This window comes from Gopherus flavomarginatus, chromosome 1, assembly GCF_025201925.1.
Source record: "Gopherus flavomarginatus isolate rGopFla2 chromosome 1, rGopFla2.mat.asm, whole genome shotgun sequence".
Lineage (NCBI taxonomy): Eukaryota > Metazoa > Chordata > Testudines > Testudinidae > Gopherus > Gopherus flavomarginatus.
The window spans coordinates 41,087,997-41,111,401 of NC_066617.1; the positions used below are offsets into that span (position 1 = coordinate 41,087,997).

Genomic DNA, 23,405 nt, shown 5'->3' on the forward strand with positions numbered 1-23,405 from the left:
TCCCTTGAGCCATCCAGAGACAATAGGAGGTTGAAAGAGACTAGCCAGCTATCGCTAGCAGAAATAATAAGGACTTGACCTCTGCACAGAAGAAAAGTGAGTTGGGCATTATTGTGGATAGCTCAATAAAAACTTGTGCTCAATAGGCAGTGGCAGTCCAAAAAACAAACAAGATGTATGCTGTATAAAAAATGCAATAGAAGATAATCTTCAAAATATAGTATGCCATTATATTATATATACAAATAGTATGCCCTCACCCAGGATACCGTGTCCCATTCTGATCACTCTGTCTCAAAAACAATACAGCAGAAATACAGGGGATTCAGAGGCAAGCAGCAAAACTTATTCGAGGCATGGAGAGACTTCCAAAGGAGAGGCTGAAAAGTTTGGGGCTATTTATATTAGAGAGACAAATAACAGAGAATACGATACTAGTATACAAATAACTAGCTAAGCAATCCAAAAACTTATGCTGTATACCTAATTTCTACTTTCCCTCTAAAATGTATTTTATGTAATTTATAGTGAAATAATGCTAAACAACAGATATTACCTGATATTTTGGAAGGCTGAAGTAAAGGCCAGTCCAAAGGATTCACATTTTGAAAGGTAGAGGCTGTCTGATTTACTCTGTGAAAGCTTGAATCTGTTATTCCTTTTGCCTTGTTCATATACTGCACATGTTTCGTCTCTATGATGCTTTGGGTAGGTTGTAAAATTAAGCTGGGAAGAGCTATGTGCCCAGTGGATTTCACATGAGCATCCCTTACTTTACAACTTTTCCCTGGTGGCCTCTTGAGAGGCTTAGGTAAAATGCAAAAAATAGCTTTTTCAATTTTCATTTTGATGTTTTGCTTGTTATTTACAGTTCCTATTGATTCTCCTTGTTTTTCATGATTGGGTGAGGCACACTCAGTTGTCTGTGGTATTCTTGCTAATGTATCAATAAAATTAAAATTAGTGATGGGAGCAGCTTTCTGCCTTGATCTCTTAATACCAACTCCTTCCACAAAAAGGTCTGTAACATTGAACGGCGGCAGATCCAAAAGAGGCTTGAGAGACACAAAAAAGAAATTAAATTTCTCAACAGATTCATGCACTACTAAATTACAAATGAAGACACTAGTGTTTCATGTGTTACATCTATTTATAAAATGGGGTCATACAGCACTTTGGGTGACAAAGGATTCCACACCACTGTGACAAAAACTGCATAATTTAGAACTTACTAAAGCTACTAGTTTCTATATGCTGTCTATTTTTCCAGTTTATACAATGGGCCTAACACATTGGCCAAGGAAAATGAACAACATAATAATGGAAAACTACTGAGACTTCTGCTTTTATACTAAACTCTGTTTTATGGTTACTTCAGTCTATAAAACCCGTCACTCCTGTTTGTCTGTATCACCCAACTGTTGCACCCTGTCTGACACCTAAATTGTAAACATGCTGGGTGAGAGTCCCTCTTCTTTGATACTTGTCTCTGCAGTGCCTAGCACAACAGGGCCCTGACCCTTGATTGGGGCTCCTTGGTGCTACAGTATTGGAACTAATAAATTACCACAACAATCATGATCAATAAGGTGAAAGAAACTTTTCAACACAGTTAAAATCCTCCCCATTCAACCCACTATTCAGGAAAAACTAGGGTAAAAACATAAGCCTTATAGCATGCCTTGTAGGTTGAAATTAAGAATGACAGACCATCACCAGGACTGGCCCCTGAGAATGCCTGCTCCAAACACAGTAACTGACTCTAGGGATTGTTAGCTTGAACATCCCAGCTGATATCTACTTTCTGGGTAAAACACAGTCTCTAAATAAATATAAAATATATGGAGCTATATATCTATCTATCTCATTGAACTGGAAGGGACCTTGAAGGTTATTGAGTCCAGTCCCCTACCTTCACTAGCAGGATCAAGTACTATCCCTGACAGTTTTTTTGTTTTCCCCCTCAGATCCCTAAATGGCTCCCTCAAGAATTGAACTCACAATCCTGGGTTTAGCAGGCCAATGCTCAAACCACTGAGCTATACCTCTAAGAAACACAAGACTTACAAAAGCCACAAAAGGAGCTTAACAGCTCAAAATCAACCTCTTGAACTGTACCCAGAAACAAAGCCAGCACAAGTGTAATATACTTCCTGGAAAATAATGCTAAGAAAGCAGGTATTTATCAGAGCCAGCTAAAAATTTAAAAATAAAAATATGAGGGGAAAGTCAGCATATTCAAAAGAGTTTTAATTGCGCTGCTTTTGTAACAGTCCTTTTTTTGTTTTCTGAATTCTCCCAGAATGTTTCTTTTAAACTCAATTTTTGATGAAATCAGAAATTTTCTAAATTTAGTTTTCTTCTATTTCATGAAACGTTACCCTGTGACGAAACTGACCAATTAAAACTTGCAATACCAAAAACTGGATTTATGTGAGGTGAACAGAGGGCTGGCCTAAGAAGCCAGTGGATTAACTGATTCTGCATGTCTGCTGCAGCCTCCACTGCAACCAGCGTAGATCAAAGCCACGATCCTGTAAACACTTATGCACATGATTAACTTTATACACATGGGATTGCTCATATGCATAAGTGTTTGCAGGATCAGAGCCTAAAGTCATACCTGACTGGTTCAAGTCCCTTTACACAGCACGCAGTAAAACTGCCATCTGTTCTCCCTCAAGTATGTTCCCCTCTGGGGCACAGCAGGCCAGAACTTGCATCATAATCACTCTTGGGGCTGCAAGCATCTTATTTAATTTGTTTTAACGGAATAACTAATTTATTGTGCTCTGTTTTTCTTCACTTTGGATATATCAATCAGTATAAAAAAAGAACACTAAAATAGTTTACTAATTAATACAAAGATTAACATTGGCCTCCGTCTAGAATACAACATCCTGTTCCTTCCACTGTAAGAACTCTGAACCAGATTAGCACACTATATAGTTACTAGCTGACCCATCAGTTTGAAGCAATAAAGTTATAGTCATTACTCATTAAAGGTGGCTAACATTGGGAAAGGAAGTGTTTAGTTTAAATGACCTCAAACACACAAAGGCCAAAATTCATTGGTGAGATAAATGAGCCCTGCAAATATCCAACATTGAGACATAACTCAAGAATGCTATTGCACATAAAGGGGGCATAGCTGAAGCCACTTCATATGCAGTCTTGATGCAGAAAGTTATCCACTTATAGATCGTCTGTGAAAAGATAGCCTGTCCCTTCATATGATCTGCATGTCACAAACAAGAGGAAGCCTGAAACAGAGACAGACATTGTAGATGGCCCAAAGCTCCAAGACATTGATATGCAGTGGAACTTCTTGCTCTGACCTCAGGCTCTGAACCTTCAGCGACCCCAGATGGGCTCCCCAGCCTATCAAAGAGGTGTCCATGACAACAGTCCTGGTTGGTAAGGGCCAGATCAAGGGAATGTCTTGACATCATTCCCCTGAACCATCCATCACTGCAAGGAGTCCAGGATTGATTGAGGGAGGAGGACTAACCTGTCCAGGGGTGAAGGGATGGACAGAAAACAGTCCTGAGCCTGTATTGGCACAACCTTGTGAATTGAACCATCTGTATGCATGCGGACATGTGGGCTAAGAGCCTCAGGCACATGTGAACAGTCATGGAAGGTTGGTACTGCACACTGAGAGAAAGGCTACAAATTGTCTAGAAATGGTTGATGGGCAGGAATACTTTTGAACTTGTAGAGTCTATTAGGGCCCCAATGAAATTGATTTTCTGAGCAGGGACCATTGTTGACTTCCCTGTATTTAGGATGAGACCCGGCCAGTCGAGTAAGCACAGTGTGATGCCCCAGAAAGGACTGTGTACTGAAAATGGCGTTCACCACAACAAAGCAGAGAAATCTGTGGCTCGGGAGAATTGCCACATGGATGTAAGCATCCTGAAGGCCCAAAGCAGCAAGCCAGTTGTTCTAAGTCAATGTTGGGAGGATAGTTGATAGGGCAGCCATATGGAACTTCAAGTATCTGATATATTTGTTGAGGTTGCGGAGCTCGAGAATAGGTTTTACTCATCCCTTGGATTTGAGAACCAGGAGGTACCAGGAATAGAAGCTCTGACCCTGGTGTTCCAGAGGAACTTCCAGCACCACTCCCATGGCCAGTAAAGAGAAGACTGCTTGAGGAGCAGTATCTCATAAGAGGGGGCCCTGAAGAGGGACAGGAAGGGCAGATGGGGGCGGGGGAGAGGAACTGGATAGCTTAGCTCAATTTGATGATGCTAGGACCCAGCTTGTAATCTAGCCCCAAACATTGTAAAAGCGAGCTAGCCTGTCCCCAAACAGAGGCAGAGTAAAGGGAGTAATGAATGGACCTCTGCTCTGCTCCAGGGAGTCAAAATGGGCGCTTGCGGAGTGCCGGGAAGGGTGTGTTGAGTGGCCGAAACCCAGACTCAAATGCCTCCTCCTCTGGGATCTATGCCCCTTTCTGGGGTAATCCAACTGTCTTGAGAGAAAAAAGGCTGCCAAAAGGTGCATTGTGGACAGTACTGTTGCTGTCTGCACTGATGGTGTATACACCTCCAAGGAACATAGGGTGGCCCTATAATCCTTGAAGGAGTGCGGGGTCTTGTCCATCTTGTCTGAATACAATACCCAGCACCGAAGGGCAAATCCTCTATAGTTTGCTGCACATCAGAAGCAATGCCCAAATTCTGCAGCCAGGACGCCCTTCTCATGGTCACCGGTGAGGACAAAACTCTGGCCAAAGTATCCACAATGTTCAATACAGACTGCAAACGACATCTTGGCCACTGAACAGCCTTCGCTGACAAACTCCCAAAATTGCTCTCTGGAGGTTTCAGGTAGCTGGCCCACTAACTTAGACATATCTGTCCAATTTACAAAGTTGTACTTGGACAATGTCTGCTGGTTCATGATCTGCATTTGCAGGGTGAAGATCTTCCGGTGCCTTAAATCCATGCCTTTGGAGTCCTTGTCCTTAAGAGTGGACTTAAACCTGCCAGGCTCTGTCATTCACTCCAGTTATGACTAGGGAGTTTGAGGCCACATGGGAGTACAAACCGCCAAATCCCTGCACCGGGATGAAACAGCATTTCACAGTGCACTTTGCAGTAGGCACTACTGAAGCCAGTGTGCTTCAGAGGACTTCTGTAGACTCTAGGAATGCATCATTAGTAGGGAGGGCTACTCTCCCAGGAGCAGATGGCTGCAGGATTCCACTAACTTAATGGGAGTTCTCTGCAGAAACCCTGCTTGAATGCCCAGGAAAGTGGCTACACACTGCAGAAGGTCCTGACAGGCCTTGAAATCCTCCGGTATTGGAGGAGAGGAAGAACCAGGCACTGATGAATCATCTGGGGACGAAGAAGAGGTGGTTAACTGCATCAGGGCTGGCTCTCATTCCTGGACTGGCAGAGCTGGAAGGGACAGCTCCATGGGCTCTGCACAGGGAAGATTCACTGGTGCCTGAACCTGCTGTGGATCCACAGATCCTGCCACTGATTTGCCTGGCAACCTTGCCTTAGAGCAAGCTGAGGAGTGCAACCTCTGAGACTGAGGAGCATGCCATGGATTACATGGAAGCTACTGATAAGGGTAGGGCATTACTGGCCAGTAGGTGCCCATACCAACCGCTCCATGAATAGTCCCCAGTGTAGGTTGGGTGATGGAAAGCAAGAGGAAGAAGATCCCAACCTCGATGCTAAGGAATCTTGGGTTTCCAGGGATAAAGGTGGAGATAGTCCTGAGGGAGGAAGTAACTGGTCTGACTCCTCCATTGCCCAAAATAGGGCAGGGACCAGTGTGAATGATGGAAGAGGTACCAGCAGCAGCGAGTACGCTGGTGCCAGAAATGGTGTTGACATTGAAGTCAGCAGCAGTACAAAACAGCTGACAGTGCCAAAGTGAAGGGCAGTGAAAGCTGCCACGGTAACATCCACGGTGCCAACTGCAATGGAGTTTCCTGGTGCTGAGGTCCCAAGTATCAAGCCCAGTATTGGCTCTACTTCCACAGAGTGAGGAAGGGATGCAGTGCCAACAGACCCAAGGGTTCAGCAGTCCCTCCAGCCAGTGGGGCTATAAATGATGCAGCACTGACCAAGTCCTGGGCCAAAGGAGAGGTCATGATGGAAAGTTGGAGGAGATCTGAATCCACATGGTATGCTGCCGATGTCAAAACAGTTGGTGCTGGTGTCACCCTCATTGATACCAGACTCAACGAACGCTGGGGGGCCAGAAATGAAATCGATGATGCAGGGTCTATAGGCCCCGTACTCGATACTGGGGAGTGGTAAGACACATCCGCGTCATCCTGCGCACTGGCACTAACCCCATTCCGGTCCACGCTCTTCTTGAGAGAGACGGGAGAGTACCCATGAGACCAGGAGCAGTCTTGATTGGTCTTATGAGACCTTTTCCCCAGCATGCTATATGGGGAACAGCGCCTCAGTCTCTTTGGAGAGGTGTCTGCTCCAGAGTGCAAGGCAGAAGGACTCTTGGAACCTGAAGGCGACCCCTGATCCAATGAGGGCCTCAGTGCTGAAACAGGCCACATGTTTTAGGCAACGGTTACTTGCAACTTGAGTCAATTTAATAAACGATCTACTGACTGAATACCATTCCTTGACATGGGCCTCACCGAAGCACAACTAGCACCATGCGTGGGAATTGCTCTTAGGATTGTTCCTCCACATGACAGACAATGTTTAAACAATGGTGAGGGCATCAGAGGGGAATACTTCACTAAACATAAGTAGCACTAAGGGTATTACAAAGTATACACAACTAGAAAAAACACTAAACTAGTGACAGACTGTGAATTTAAAACCACACAGAGCTCTGACTCCCGACACGGGCGGTAAGAAGGAACTGAGTGAGTTCGGGGCAGTGCTGCCTCATATAGCCAGGGGAGGGGCTATGGCCACGAAGTGCAAGTGCCACTCCTCTACAGGTACTGCTAGGAAAAATTCTCCAGCTAATTCTCCACACACCTAAGGGGAATACACAGCTGCATTCAACCAAAGAATGTTAATTAGATTTTAAAACAATCACTGAACTAAATTTCATCTGATTAGTGAATGATGTAGAATTATTCGTACCTGCCTCCAGAGAAGTTCGAATTTTCCAGTGTCCCAGTTTTTGTCACGTTTCTTCTCAATAACTACCTTAATTGTGTCTTCTTGCACCTGCGCACATAGCTCTGCTGTGACAGGTGTAGAAGGCAACATTGTTGGGCTAGTATTGATTTCAATCAACCATGGTTTAAAGTCTTCTCCAAGAATAAAGTCTGCCCCATACAGCTCAAAACTGCTCTTCCGGGCTTCAACACTCTCTTGAGCCATTCTCATGGTGTAGGTAATGGCTTTTTTCATGGACGGATAGATAACATTTCGCCACATATTGCCTCGACCTCTCTTTTGTAAGTACTCCTGAAAGTTGGTGCTTGTCCACATATTGTGCCATGGCAATAGAGGATTCCGGTCTGCAGCATTTTTGTAATATTTCTGGATAGAATTATTGCAAAGATGAATGGAGCTGTGAAGAGAGGACACCACAATTACAGCAGGCAGCTGAAAAAATGCAAGAAACGTATTACATTAGAACAAATTATCTTCATATTAAAATCTCAGGGCTTTGATTATTACACCTATTTTCAGTTTCCTTCATTAATTCCCCTCTAACATAAGACAAAGGATGGTCTTGTGATTAAAACACTGGCCTGGGCCTCAAGAAAACTGGGTTCAGGTCTCAGCTCTGTCACGCTCTCTTTTTGTTTCTTGGGGCAAGTCACTTAAGTTCTCCATGCCCCAGTTCCCTGTCTATAAAATGGAGATAATAATGCTATCCTATCTCAAAGGAGTGTTGTGAAGATACATTTGCAAATGGTCATTAGGCATTGTGATAGGTGCCATGTAAGTACTCTGAAAGAGCATCTACAAGGGTTAATTTACCAGATATCCTGCCACTCCCAATCTCTGGTATGGCCCTGGCTAAAAATATGTCCCCATGGAGATATTTAACAAAAAACTCCCACAGTTCACCTATCACTTTTCTTGAATATTTGATAAATAGACTACAGCATACATAAAAGAACAAACATCCCCTAATGTTCTAAAATGCTCTAAAATTACGTTTTCTATAATATTCATATGGATGAGGGCACAGTAAGAATCACTGTTTTAAGTTATGACAACTGTTGACTGACGCTGAGTCTATTTAAAGCATACCATCATGACCCTGTTTACACACTGTAACTAAAGGCAACTTCAGAAAGTAAAAGCATTAGAATAGACCGGTTTTACGAAATTTTAACCCTACCATAATTCCATCAAAATTCAGGGACCTGACATACTACAGAATTTTCAGCCTGTTCATTCACTATTCTATATAGCAAAATTTTTGTTTATACTTCCTTAGTTACCTGTCTAGATTGTCTAAGGAGAAACGTTGTGTAGAAAATCTCAGATAGCTTTCTTTATAGAACCATATAGTCAGAGGGTTCCAGTCAGTGACAAGAAACCACTGTCTAATATCAAATTTAGTATCATAAATTAGCAATGGCGTCTCAATGTACTTCTGTACCACCCACTTGTGGTCCTTTACTGGAAATTGATCTGTTGCTTCTACTAACTTCAGAATATCATCCAGTCTATTTTTGCACACTATTTCTGGAAGAGAAAAAAATAAAAATAATATGCATGTTAGTGTCTAATAATAATGTACATAGCTGACAGTGTACAAAAATGAGAGATTATACATGAAAGAGAATTTCCATTTATCCCGCTTATGCATGCAGGAACAATAGTGGAATATTGATAGATCATCAGGAAGAGACCTGTTATGGTAGAATTAAAGAAAAGCAAACAAATAACATCCCCTCACACACAGTTTGCCTGCATTAATTATGTTTTTTAAACCTTCATCGTTCAAACAAAGACATATATTTTACCTGACCCCTGAAATATTTATCTGTAACCTAGCGATTATGGGCCCAATCCAGCAAAGCATTTAAGCATGTTTTCAACTTTAAGCATGTAAGTATTTCCACTGACCTTAACTGAAAGGACTTTCATTGAAGACAATAAGACTACTCACATGCTTGCACTTCAGCACATACTTAAAGTTCTTTGCAGGATTTGATAAGTTTCCCTTCTGCTATTCCTTCCCCAAGATACACAAAGTAATAGAGGTAAGATGTTGAAAACTGTGTAAAAATTACTCTTGCATAGAAAATGGGAAAGGTTCTGATTGGAAATCTTTATGCAGTTATGAATGGCCTGGTGGGACGAACTGCAGATGTACAGGGTACATTTACAAATTGCCTCTCCAGATGATACCCTACAACTTTGGGTAATAATAAACACTTTAAATTAAAAAAACAAAAGAAGCTCTTACCTCTGCCACGAGATTTTGCTCCTGGTTTAATAATCCAGATATTGTGGTTACCGTCTATGTCTTGCTGAGGGTTTGTAGACATGATTTTGCTCAGAATCTTTTGACACTGTGTAATGTAATTATGTGCACTACAAATGACAGCACCTTCACTACAAACAAAATTTTAAAAGGTAATACTTTAAGCATAACTATTTTAGAAGCAGCATTTTATGAATTTAGCTTGTACAGTTGTCAATATTGTTTTGTTTTTCTAAAGTACAGTATGAAGTGTTTCTTGCTACAGTGATAGAAATTATTAGATTATGGATTAACAGAAATAAGTCTCACAGGTTTCTGAGCTCATTTATTTTGGGTATAGTCTCCTCTCCTCCTCCCACCCCCAGGCTATGAGAGCAATTGTGTGGAAATCAGTATAACAAGATACAGATTTATTGTACGGTCAAATAGCAATAGGACTACGTTATACATTTCCTTTATTTATATTGTGCTATTATGTTGCTATTATGCTATTTCTATTGCTATTATGTTCTGAATATCAGTTTAAGATTACTTTCAAAGTCAATTAGAACCTTAGTGTCAGGAAAGTTCTGTTATTAAGAAAATAATCTGCTCATAAAAACTTGCAATAATGGGGTAATGTGAACTATGAAAAGCACAGGTGTGAGGTTAATTGCAGGCTGAAAGAAGGGGGATTTATTTCTTTAAATAACATATAGAAGGGTTAGATCCAACATGTAGACAGCCCTGGGCAGGCAGGGCAGCATGAGAAGAGTTGGCACCCAGTATCTGAACACTAGGAAGGTCAAGGCTAATCTCACCTTTCTTTTTTAGACCTTTTAATTGCATAAACATACATAAACAGACAGCATAAAACATAAAGGAATAGATGTCTTCACAAACTGTGTATCATCAAAATAACAGAATATGAACTCTTCGAGGCAGGGACTGTGTCTTTGTTGTGTGTATGTCTGGTATCCAGCACACTTTTGGATGGCCAATGAATAAACAGTAATACTGTTATTTATTATCTATATTGTGGTAGTGCTTTGGGACCCCAATCATAAACCAAGAGCCCTCTGTGCTAGGTACAAAGACAGAACAAAAAGAGTTCCTGAGAATGTAATCTATGTAATCCTTGGCCCATGTGCATGTGCATTGAGTTGTCTGAGCTCCTTCTCCCTGTAAACACTTCTGGTCTTGTATGCTCTCCTGATCCTGCCAGGTGCTGAGTGCCTTCTGAATGGTGCTCACTCCACTCAACTCGTGCTTAAAATCAAATGTGAGTTGAGGGAGGGTGGATGCTTCTCAAGAGGTCTCAGCATCTTGCAGGATCAGAATCTACATTTATTAATTGCTTAGTTAGCAAGATGATGGCTTGGGTAAGATCATAGCTGCTGTATACAAACATTTAAAAACATCAAATCTTACAAATACAAGTAAGTTATGGTTTCAGCCTCTTGAGAATATTAGCCTTCATATTTTGGGGAAGAGGAGGAAAAGAAGGTAAATATCTTTACGTCTGGCAACCAACTTTGTGCCACTCTGTGCTGTGAACCTGTCATACCTCATCTAACTCAGCAGGGTCAGGTTCAATCAGTACTTAGATGGTAGGCCTTCAGACCCTCCGATACCAGGGCTGCCCAGAGGATTCAGGGGGCCTGGGGTTTTCAGCGGCGGGGGGTCCTTCTGCTCCAGGACCTGCTGCTGAATTGCCACCGAAGACCCGGAGCAGAAGAAGCTCCGGGGTCCCGGGCCCCACAAGAGTTTTCTGGGGCCCCCGGAGCAAGTGAAGGACCCCACTCCAGGGGCCCCAAAAAACCCTCATGGGGGCCCCTGCGGGGCCTGGGGCAAATTGCCCCACTTGCGCCCCCCTCCCCCTCGGGGTGGCCCTGCTCGATACTGTTGGAAGAAGAGGTTGTATGGATACCCCTCCAAACCAGTACTAAAACAATGCACCCAATATGGTTTAGGAAACCCTGTGTTGCTGGAAGTATCATCTAATAGCTGAGATTTAAAACCAGTATGTCAGTCTCCTGGACACTAATATCACATTATTAAGACAGTGGTCAGAGACCTTCCATTGTTCAGGCAACAAAATCAATTATCCTGATCTGACCATGATGACTTATAGACTCCAATGAATTTCCAAGTCCGCTAAAAGACCCAACCCACAGAATGAGGAGTCAAGGACCTGGTGAATCATTACCATTCTATATTGGCTGCAGCCATTAATACACTACCCCCCAAACAGTCCCTTTCTCCCCATCAACACACAGTTCTCCTTGGTTTTCTGACATCTTGTGCTGGATGAAGACAAGAGTGGAAAACTGAGTGCCAGTGGAAGAAAACAAGGCTGATTCAGACAGGGCAACACATAAGTAATTCCTCAAAGCCCATGCTGAACTGTATTACAGACCAAGAGAACCTTCCTATCAGCCTCCACTGAGGCTACCAAATCCCACCCCAAAGAGCTATCCAGAGTGATAAACTGCCACATCAATCCTGAATGCCTGCAACCTTTATCAGAGCCAAGCACCAAGCACTCTAAGAACTATCATCCTACTTCACTGAAAATATCACCCATTCAAGAAGTCTTCTCAAACAGGATGGATTTGCTCTACTTCCACCAACCAAGAGCTCACTTGCATTCCCAGCGTTCAGGATATTCACTCAGCAGGAAGTTCTGGATACCCTAAAGGAGTCTTGACCCAAGACTTGTGAATCTGACCCATGCCCTTCATGACTTATAAAAGAGAGTCATGAACAACTGGTGCCACTCCAACTGAATGAACCAATGCCTCATTCAGAGAAGGAATCTTTCCTTCCTCCTTCAAACATGGAATAGTCCAACCTACACTGAAGAAACCCACCTCGCATAGTTTAGTCCTAGCCATCATCAATCCTCCCATTCCTGAGCAGTTCATAGAGAAGGTCCAAAAAGGCCAGAAATGAACTCATCTAATTGAAGGTAACATTCTAGACCTGGATCAATCTGAATTCAGGCCAGGACACAGAACTGAACCCACTTTCATAGCACTCATGGATGACCTGTCAATGGATAGAGGACAGACATCTATTCTCATTCTCCTGGGCCTCTGTGCAGCATTCAACACTGCTGTCCATGAGATTCCACTATCTTGCCTAAGACGGGTGGCAGGGATCCAGGGTAATATGCTAAAATGGTTTGAGTCCTTCCTGAAAGGATGATTTCAACAAGTAGTGATGGGAAACTGCACTTCCACAACTAGACCCCTGACTTGTGGGGTTCCACACGGATCAATTCTTTCTCTGATCTTTTTCAAAACCTATATGCAACCACTAGGTGAACTGGTCAGATGACATGAACTCATGTGCTGGCGTTATGTAGATGAATCACAGCTCTTCTAATCATTCACCACATCGCTACCACCAGAGTGTGGTTGAGTTTAGCTCAGGCGAACATAATAACTGCCATACTGAGCCAGAGCAAAGTTCCATCTAGCCCAGTATCCTGTCTTCCAACAGCGGCCAATGCTAGGTGCCCTAGAGGGAATGAACAGAACAGGTAATCATCAAGTGATCCATCCCTTGTCACCCATTCCCATCTTCTGGCAAACAGAGGTTAGGGACACCGTCCCTGCCCATCCTGGCTAATAGCCATTGATGGACCTATCCTCCATGAATTTATCTAGTTTTTTCTTAACTCTATTATAGTCTTGGCCTCCACAACATCCTCTGGCAAAGAGTTCCATAGGTTGACTGCGCGTTGTGTGAAGAAATACTTCCTTTTGTTAGTTTTAAACCTGCTGCCTATTAATTTCATTTGGTGACCCCTAGTTCTTGTGTTATGAGAAGGAGTAAATAACACTGCCTTATTTACTTTCTCCATAACAGTCATGATTTTATACACCTCTATCATATCCCCCCTTAGTTGTCTCTTTTCCAAGATGAAAAGTCCAGTCTTATTAACCTCTCCTCATATGGAAGCTGTTCCATGCCTCTAATCATTTTGATGCCCTTTTCTGAACCTTTTCCAATTTCAATGTATCTGTTTTGAATGGGGCGACCACATCTGCATGCAGTATTCAAGATGTGGGCATACCATGGATTTATATAGCGGCAAGATGATATTTTCTGTCTTATTATCTATCCCTTTCTTAATGATTCCCAACAGTCTGTTAGCTTTGAAGATCTTACAGCCACAGTGCAGTCCGCATTGGTTGAAGATTCACTCCCACAATTGGTCAATTCAGCCTGTAGTCTTGGATTTCTTGCTGACCTAAAGCTCTCAAGTAGCAGTATCCACTAGTAACACTTTCTACCATTTTTCGCTTGTCTAGGCAACACTGTCCCATCCTGGTGGACAAAGACCTGCCTTAGTTATTCAGATGCCTTCATCATCACTTGGCTGGATTACAGTAATGCAATACATCTTGGCACAAAGCCATCAGTATTTAGGAAACATCAACTAGTACAGAATGCCACAGTATTTCTCCACAGCAACACAGGCTACTGGGAACATATCAAACCTGTCCCCCATTCCTTATACTGGCTTCCCATAGAATAATGAATCAGGTTCAAGGTCCTGGATCTTATTCCATGCCCAGGATATCTAAAAGACCAAAAGTTCCTCTGGAACAATGGAATTCTCAACCGTAAAACTTGTCCGTGTGGGAGACAGAACTTTCCCTGCTGACTGTCCAAGAATGTGGTATGAACTCCCCCAGGCACTAAGATTTATCAAACTGTTCCACTTTCTGCTCTAAATCAAAGGCACAGTTCACTGACCTTGCCTTCTCTAATATGAACACATAATAGGCATATTTATTTTTTTAAAAAGGACACACTCTATCAAAACAAGGCACTCTGCTGTGCATACTTTTCCCTCTGGGAGTGGATGAGAGAACAAATATCACATGACAGATGTATAATCATATAGTTTACTGGAAGGCACTCAGATACTATGGTATAAATGCCGCATAAAAACCTGAACAGCATAATCCCATTGCACTTTTAGTAAAAATAGGCACGTTCAAACCCTACTGTCCTGGCCAGAGTGCACCTCAGATAATTCCATGTTGCCTATATAGTTCTCTCTGTAGTTTCAAATGTAAACAGTGTCCTGTCCTTCCATCCTGAACTGTTGTGTAGTACGGCTGTGCACTGCTAAGCCACGCACTATGGTAGGCCTTCCATGTGCTAAATTTAGTAACTCCATTAAAAACAGTACACACTGATTTACACCAGCTGATGATCTGACTCTGTATATTTGTATAATGCTTTGAGTTCCTTTGATGAATAGAGTTAAAGATCAGAGGGGCAGCCATGTTAGTCTGTATCCACAAAAACAACGAGGAGTCTGGTGACACCTTAAATCCTGGCATATATATATCGGCACATGAAGAGGAGGGAGTTACCTTACAAGTGGAGAACCAGTGTTGACAAGGTCAATTCAATGAAGGTGGATGTGGTCCACTCCCAATAATTGATGAGGAGGTGTCAATACCAAGAGAGAGGAAACTGCTTTTGTAGTGAGCCAGCCACTCATCTCAGGGATTGGCACTCTCACAGCAGGATTATCTGGTTATTTGGACCCTCTCCTTAGAACCTACGCTACCAGCACTCCTAGCTATCTTCGAGACACCACTGACTTCCTGAGGAAACTACAATGCATTTGTGATCTTCCTGAAAACACGATCCTGGCCACCATGGATGCAGAAGCTCTTTACACCAATATTCCACACAAGGATGGACTACAAGCTGTCAGGAACAGCATCCCTGATGAGGCCATGGCACACCCGGTGGCTGAGCTTTGTGACTTTGTCCTCACCCACAACCATTTCAGATTTGGAGACAACTTCTACCTTCAAGTCAGCAGCATTGCTATGTGTACGTGCATGACCCTCAGTATGCCAACATTTCCATGGCTGACTTAGAACAACACTTCCTCAGCTCTCGTCCCCTACCACTCCTCCTCTACTTACTCTACATTGATGACATCTTCATCATATGGACCCATGTGAAGGAGGATTTTACAGCCAAGCCCTAAGGTACAACCGCATTTGCTCCAATCCCCCAGACAGAGACAAACACCTACAAGATCTTTATCGTGCATTCTTAAAACTATAATACCCACCTGGCAAAGTGAGGAAACAGATTGACAGAGTGAGACAGGTACCCAGAAGTCACCTACTACAGGACAGGCCCAACAAGGAAAATAACAGAATACCACAGGCCATCACATACAGCCCCCAGCTAAAACAGAAACACTAACCCAGGAACCAATCCCTGTAACAAACCCTGTTGCCTACTCTGTCCTCGTATCTACTCTAGCGACACCATCATAGGACCCAACCACATCAGCCACACCATCAACGGCTCATTCACCTGCACATCTAGTAATGTGATATATGCCATCATGGGACAGCAATGCCCTTCTGCCATGTACATTGGCCAAACTGGACAGTCTCTACGTAAAAGAATAAATGGACACAAATCAGACATCAGGAATGGTAACATACAAAAGTCAGTAGGAGAACACTTCAATCTCTCTGAACATTCAATAACAGATTTAAAAGTAGTCATCCATCAACAAAAAAAACTTCATAAACAGACTTCAAAGAGAAACTGCAGAGCTACAATTCATTTGCAAACTTAATATCATTAATTTGGGCTTGAATGGGGACTGGGAGTGGCTGGGTCACTACAAAAGCAATTTTCCCTCTCTTGATATTGACACCTCCTCATCAATTATTGGGAGTGGACCACATCCACCCTCATTGAACTGGCCTTGTTATCACCGGTTCTCCACTTCTAAGGTAACTCCCTCCTGTTCATGTGCCAGTACATCTATGCCTGTATCTGTAATTTTCACTCCATGCATCTGAAGAAGTGGGTTTTTACCCATGAAAGCTTATGCCCAAATAAATCTGTTAGTCTTTAAAGTCTCACCGGACTCCTCATTGTTTTTGTGGATATAGACTAACACGGCTACCCCTCTGATACTTGACAACATGTTAGGGGTTGGACTGGATGACCTCCTGAGGTCTCTTCCAACCTTAATCTTCTATGATTATAGTATTTATTATTGGAATTAAGGATCTATTTCTAATCTGAATTTACATTTAGGACCAAAATGTGACACATTTACTTACAATGAAGAATATCTTATACCCCTTACAATGGGGCTATTTGTGGGGTAAAGTACTACTCATTATGAGAAGGGAATTATAACCTAACCCTTAATCAGGACTTTAATTCAAAACAGTTAATTGGAGTTGTGAAATCTTACTGAATAAGCAGCAAAGAATCCTGTGGCACCTTATAGACTAACAGACGTTTTGGAGCATGAGCTTTCGTGGGTGAATACCCACTTCCTCAGATGCATGTAATGGAAATATCCAGGGGCAGGTATATATATATACCTGTAATACCTGCCCCTGGATATTTCCATTACATGCATATATATATACCTATATATATACCTGCCCCTGGATATTTCCATTACATGCATCTGAGGAAGTGGGTATTCACCCACGAAAGCTCATGCTCCAAAACGTCTGTTAGTCTATAAGGTGCCACAGGATTCTTTGCTGCTTTTACAGATCCAGACTAACACGGCTACCCTCTGATACTTACTGAATAAGACAGTAGTACTGTTCAATTAAGTCTTTCCATTCCTCCTCACTAAGAACTTCAGAAGTATCCACTGCTGTGTCAATGTCCTCGTGTTCCATCTGCCCAAGGTAGGTTTCACAAACCTGGCAAGCCATGTCTATTAGTTTTCCAGGAAGTTGTTTGATTTCCTTTTCATCAGAATTTACAGGATCTAAAAAAAAGCAGATGATTTAGGACATGTCAGTGAGGTAAGTACATTTCTGGAACATACGTACAATTAGAGAAACAAGTCTTCCCCAACATATGGGGAATTGCTCACATTTGATGGCTTTCTTCTGGTTGCAATAGATTTCTTTTTTCAGTTTGAGAGTTTTTATTGTTTTGTACAACAGAAAGAAAATGAGGAAGGAAAAATGAATACATTACGAAGGTGTTTGCAATGACTCTCTAGCTGAAGTTACATTGAGACTGCCACTTAAAGCAGGACTAAAAGCCCAGTGTGAGGGTGACAGGACCCCTGCCAAGAAGAGACAGTGGTGCTCTAGTCTAGTCTATCACGATTACTCCTGAGGGCATTCTGCACCAAAAAATAAAAAATTCTGTGGACAATATTTTAAAATTTTGCAAAATTTTGCAAGTTTTATTTGTCAATAAATAAATGCAGAGGCTCTAGCATCACAATGGGGAGCACAGGCCACTGGCTGCATTAATGTAGGAAATCACCTTGCAGACTCCCCATCCCCTACCCAGGACTCAGTGGTCAGGTTGCAGCTGACCCTGACACACTACAAGGCCTGAGCCTGCCCCAGAAACACCCAGGGCTCTACCCCTCTGTACGAGGCACACCAGGTGTGGTGGAGGCAGACTCAACCAGGCAGGATTGAGGTGTGGAGGGGCTTAGCATGGGGGGATTCAGGTGTGGGATGAGAGGACTCTGTGTGGGACAATCTGGGTGCAAGCAGTTTGGTGGAAGGTCTACATGTGGGGGGATATGGATGCACAGAGGCTCCTTGGGGGGGTTCCAGGTGCAGAGGCAATGGGATTCTGCAGGGGCTGCTAGGTGAAAATGGTTGGGGTTCAGTGGAGGGGGTCTGGGTGCTGGGGGAGTGGGGCTTGCTGGGGTGGGAGTCTGGGGTCAGCTAATTGGGGGTCAGTGGTGTGGGGGTCTGGATATGGGGCTTCGGAGGGGGAAGGGGAGTGGCACTCGTCAGGGTGGGGGTTTGAGTGCAGAGAGCTCAGTGTGGGGGTGGTCTGGGTGCAGGGTTGGGGGTCTGGAGGCAGGTGGCTCCAGATGTAGGGGTTGAGGTTCAATGGGGTGGGGTTGGTATGGAGGGCTAGGGGGTTCTGGATGTATGGGGTCAGGCTTGGCGAGGGTGTCTGGGTATGGGAGGTCCGGATGCATGGGGTTGGTTGAATGGGGAAGCAGCCCCCCACATAGTGACCCCTAATCCCCACAGCTGAGGAGCAATGGAAGCAGGAAGCAGGGGAGGATGCTGAGCTTCCTGCAACTGGGGGAGGTTTCTGGGGGTGGGTCTGACACAGCCTCAGCCACTCCTTGCAGGGGAAGAGGAAGTCCTGTCCTCTCCTGCCTCCAGCCCAGCCGGGACTGGCAGCTGATCCTGGCTCAGGATAGGTGCCACTGGCTGAGAAGTCCCCAGCCCTGAGGTGATATACTTCTCGGCCGACTGCTCCAGGTGCCTGAAAGGATGTACCAGCAAAGTTAAGGAATGGTGCATGACTTCTCTTGCAGCTTCCCTTTACTTCCCTATCAGAAAGTCATTTTTCTGTGGGAAAGCAAAGAAATCTGTGGGGCCATGAATTCTGCACACACATAGTGGAGCACAATTCCCCCAGGAGTAATCATTCAAGAAGGTTACCCATGAGATAGCGCAACCTGATATCACTCTTATAAGCTACATGTGCAAAGGCTGTATCTTTATTTCTAGCAACTTACAAATGTATCTCTCCCATCTGCTACTCCTCATGCCCCCACACTGGCTCAATGACTATTACTGGAGTTTATCAGATGTGAAATTTACTGTGTATTCATATTTTCAACTCCACAGGTGAAAGACACAGCATTTACAGCTGTCAATCCTCTTTTCCATTTCCAGTGTAAGGCAGAAGCCTTGCAATATGAACAGGATGACATGGATGTTTAGCCGCATGACTAGGTCCCAAGCAGTCTGTTTGTGTGTACTTACTGTGTAACAGGGCTGGGACTGTGTCTAGTTTTCTCATATTTTTCTTCTGTCTGTACTTCCTCCTTATACTTTTATTAGATAAACAGCACTTTAGCTTTTCACACCTTTATCTAATTTCCCATAGATTTTTTTTAATGGAGATATGCCTATCTCATAGAACTGGAAGGAATCTTGAAAGGTCATCAAGTCCAGCCCCCTGCCTTCACAGCAGGACCAAGTACCATCCCTGACAGATTTTTGTCCCAGATCCCTAAATGGCCCCTTCAAGGACTGAGCTCACAACCCTGGGTTTAGCAGGCCAATGCTCAAACCACTGTATGTATTTTTTGCAGTTTCCCACACTTAGCCTCTGCAGCACTGACCGGCACTAAGGAGCAACCCAGGCCAGTGTCTACCCAGCCATAGCTGAGATGGCCTGACTTTTCAGCACCAGCCCCACCATTGTGGAAATCTTTGTATGGCATTTAATTCCTGGCCTATCCCAAAATGCTCCCAAATGTTTAACTTCCCCCAAAGTGCACAGCAACCTTGCAGCAGGCTCAGCTGCCTTTATGAAAGTTCCATGGGCACACCTAATAACCATGCACATCTGGTTAGATGCACAACTCCATAGTTACATGTCTATTCAACCCTGAAAGCCCAGCCATCACACCTGATGTAACTCACTGAAGTCAATGGCAAAAACCTCCCACTGACATCAGCTGGACCAGGATCAAGCCTCAGACTATCCGCACAAAACCTTAATAACTTTGCTTAATTACAACCTATTTTCAGTGCATAGGCTTTGGAGGAGATTTAGCTATATACGAAAATTGAAGGGAATTTACAAGCTATTTTTGAGGGACACAAAGAAGCATTAAGCAAAAATAAAATGTTACTGCACTCTCAAGATGCATAAAGTTTTAATATAGGCTTGATTCCAGTAGAGAACAAGTCCTTTTAAAACTTTCTTTTAACAGATCCTATCATCACAGATCTACAAGTGTCAGAAATTAATATGGTCTGTCAAATACCATTGGAATAACTGTTGATAAAAATTGACTTTTTAAATGGCGGCCACTGTAGTTATCACAGTAAGAAGCCAATATTTGTCCTCTAAAAATATGCAGATTAATTACAGATGAACAAGATATTCCTTGGCCTTTTTTCTATATTGTAATGTTAACATTGATATTTAAGAAATACCTTTCTTCTGGCCGACATCTTCTTTATTAATTTTTCCTTTAGACGTCTGTGTTTTTTTATCACAGGCGTTAAGACTGATGACCCATTTGAGTATGCTACACGCTGCTGTATTCCTGAAGTCCTCTGAAACACATAACATATTATTTTAGATTATGATCCACTAAACAGAATGCCCACAAAGGGATAATCCTGTTAAAGGAATGTGGTTTTCATAAGAACTCTATAAAAAACATTACTAAGCATAAATACAATTTTCCACTCCATACATCAGTCTTTTATAAAAAGTAGAAAACCTAGTACAGTAACTCCTTGCTTAACATTGTAGTTATGTTCCTGAAAAATGCTACTTTAATTCTTATGTGGAAATTGGATTCACTTAACATCGTTTCACTTAATGTAAATGGAGGGGTTAGGTTCCAGGGAAATTAGACGGTGTAAGAGGGTGGGATATTTTCCAGGGAATGCCTTACTGCTAAATGATGAACTAGCACTAGGCTGAGCCCTCAAGGGTTAACACATTGTTGTTAATGTAGCCTCACACTCTACAAGGCAGCAAGAATGGAGGGAGGGGAGACAGTATGAGAGAGAGAGAGAGAGACACACATCTTGTGTGTAAGAGAGAGAGAGACCTTTTAAGTATGCTGACCCCACTCTAAGTACTCTGTCTTTTTAAGTAGATCAGCAAGTTGAGACAGCAGCTGCTGCCATCAAGCTCCCTCCATCCTGAGCCCTCTTGTGTGTACTGCCTCCCCTCCCCTTGCTCTGTGGAGATGGAGTAAAGGAGCAGGGGACAGGAGCTGGGGCATAGGGGGACACCCTAACATTAGCACCCTTCTTTCCTCCCCACACAGCAAGCAGGAGGCTCCTGGGAGCAGCTCCAAGGTAGAGGGCAGGAGCAGCACACAACAGTGCAGGGAAGGACAGCTGAACTGCCCAGCAATTGATAGTCTCCTGGGTGGCTGCCAGAAACCCAGCCACTCAGCAGACTTTCTTGCTGCAAGAAACTTAGGGGAGCGGGGAGCTGATGAGGGCACTGCTGGACCACTCTGGTTCCAAGCCCCCACCAGCTAGCTCCAACGGGCTGCTCTTCTGCAAGCAGTGGACAAAGCAGGCGGCTGCCAAACAATGTTATAAGGGAGCACTGCACAACTTTAAATGAGCATGTTTTCTAATTGATCAGCAACGTAACAACTAAACAACATTAACCGGGATGACATTAAGTGAGGAGTAACTGTAATCACTTCAGAAAATCAATCTTTACCAGTTACAGGCCATGGCTACACTGGCACTTTACAGCGCTGCAACTTTCGCGCTCAGGGCTGTGAAAAAACACCCACCTGAGCGCTGCAAGATACAGCGCTGTAAAGCCTCAGTGTAATCAGTGCCGCAGCGCTGGGAGTGCGGTTCCCAGCACTGCAAGCTACACCCGTAAGGGATATGGTTTACGTGCAGCGCTGGGAGAGTGGTAATCCAGTGTTAAGTCTACTACAGAATGCCAATCTATAAAAAGTGAAATAAGGACAACCTGGGGAATTACAGACCAGTCGATTGAACTTCAATACCTGGAAAGATAATGGAGCAAATAATTAAGCAATCTATTTGCAAACAACTAGAACATGCAGTAAAAAACGTTATCCGGCATGTTGGGGAAACGAGGAGTGCTGGTAAGTCAAAAATTCCGGTTAACTAAGATTTATATTGGAGGGAGGGAGGGAGTTTGGGTGTAGGAGGGGGCTCAGGACTAGGATTAGGGCACAGGCTCTGGTAGGGAGTTTTGGTGCAGGAGGAGGCTCGGGGCGGGGGCGCAGGAGGGGTTTTGGAGTGCTGGATCCGGCCAGCGCTTACCTTAGCTGGCTCCCCACAAGTGGCAACGTGTCCCTGCTGCTCCTAGGTGGAAGTGCAGCACCAGACAGCTATATGTGCTGCCTCTGCCCGCAGGCGCTGCCCCTGCAGCTCCCATTGGCTGCAATTCCTGGCCAATGGGAGCTGTGGAGCCAGCGCTCAGGGCAGGGGCAGTACATGGAGCCCCCATGGCCATTCCTCCACCTAGGAGCAGCAGGGACATGTCGCTGCTTCCGGGGAGCCAGGCAGAGCCAGGTAGAGAGCGTGCTGGCCCCGCACCAACTAGACTTTTAATGGATATCAGAAATGCCAGTTTCTAGAGCTTTCCAGCTGGTAAAGTGCTGGATAACACAGCTTTTACTGTAATAAGGTGATAAGTAACAGTCAGCAAGGATTTGTCAAGAACAAATCATGTCAAATCAATGTAACAACTTTCTTTGACAGGGCAACAAGCCTTTGTGGATAAGGGAAAGTGGTAGATGTGGTAAATCTGGACTTAAGTAAAGTTTTTTATATTGTCTCACATGACCTTCTCATAAACAAATTAGGGAAACACAACCTAGATGGAGCTACTATAAGGTGGATGCATAACTGGTTGGAAAACCATTCCCAGAGAGTAGTTATCAGTGGTTCACAGTCAAGCTGAAAGGGCATAACGAGTAGGGTCCTGCCAGGATCAATTCTGGATCCAATTCTGTTCAATATCTTCATCAATGATTTAGATAATGGCATAGAGAGTTCACTTGTAAAGTCTGTAGACGATACCAAGCTAGGAGGAGTTGCAAGTGGTTTGGAGGATAGGATTAAAATTCAAAATGATGGTGACAAACTGGAGAAATGGTCTGAAGTAAACAGGATGAAATTCAATAAGGACAAATGTGAGTACTCCACTCAGGAAGGAACAACCAGTTGCACACATACAAAATGGGAAATGACGGCCTAGGAAGGAGTACTGCGGAAAAGGATCTGGTGGTCATAGTGGATCACAAGCTAAATATGAGTCAACAGTGCAACAGTGTTGCAAAAAAAAGCAAAGATCGTTCTGGGATGTATTTGCAGGAGTGTTGTAAGCAAAACACGAGAAGTAATTCTTCTGTTCTACTCCACGCTTATTAGGCCTCAACTGGAGTACTGTGTCCAGTTCTGTGAGCCACATTTCAGAAAAGAAGTGGACAAGTTGGAGGCAGT

General features: G+C 43.6%; 1 protein-coding gene across 7 annotated transcripts in view; it reads right to left on the reverse strand.

Annotated features, from left to right (window-relative positions):
- The window catches only part of TTLL8 (tubulin tyrosine ligase like 8), a 64,794-nt gene that overhangs the window by 2,950 nt on the left and 38,439 nt on the right, over nt 1-23,405 (reverse strand). For 5 of the 7 annotated variants that reach the window (XM_050936127.1, XM_050936128.1, XM_050936131.1 and 2 more), the window contains 6 exons: nt 20,376-20,498; nt 17,008-17,197; nt 9,391-9,539; nt 8,417-8,663; nt 7,095-7,530; nt 557-1,055 (listed from right to left, as the gene is read on the reverse strand). In XM_050936127.1, coding sequence (XP_050792084.1) covers nt 557-1,055; nt 7,095-7,530; nt 8,417-8,663; nt 9,391-9,539; nt 17,008-17,197; nt 20,376-20,498 — 1,644 coding nt within the window. The remainder of the gene's footprint in view (nt 1-556; nt 1,056-7,094; nt 7,531-8,416; nt 8,664-9,390; nt 9,540-17,007; nt 17,198-20,375; nt 20,499-23,405) is intronic. The other 2 variants (XM_050936130.1, XM_050936129.1) reach the window with 2 other exon arrangements.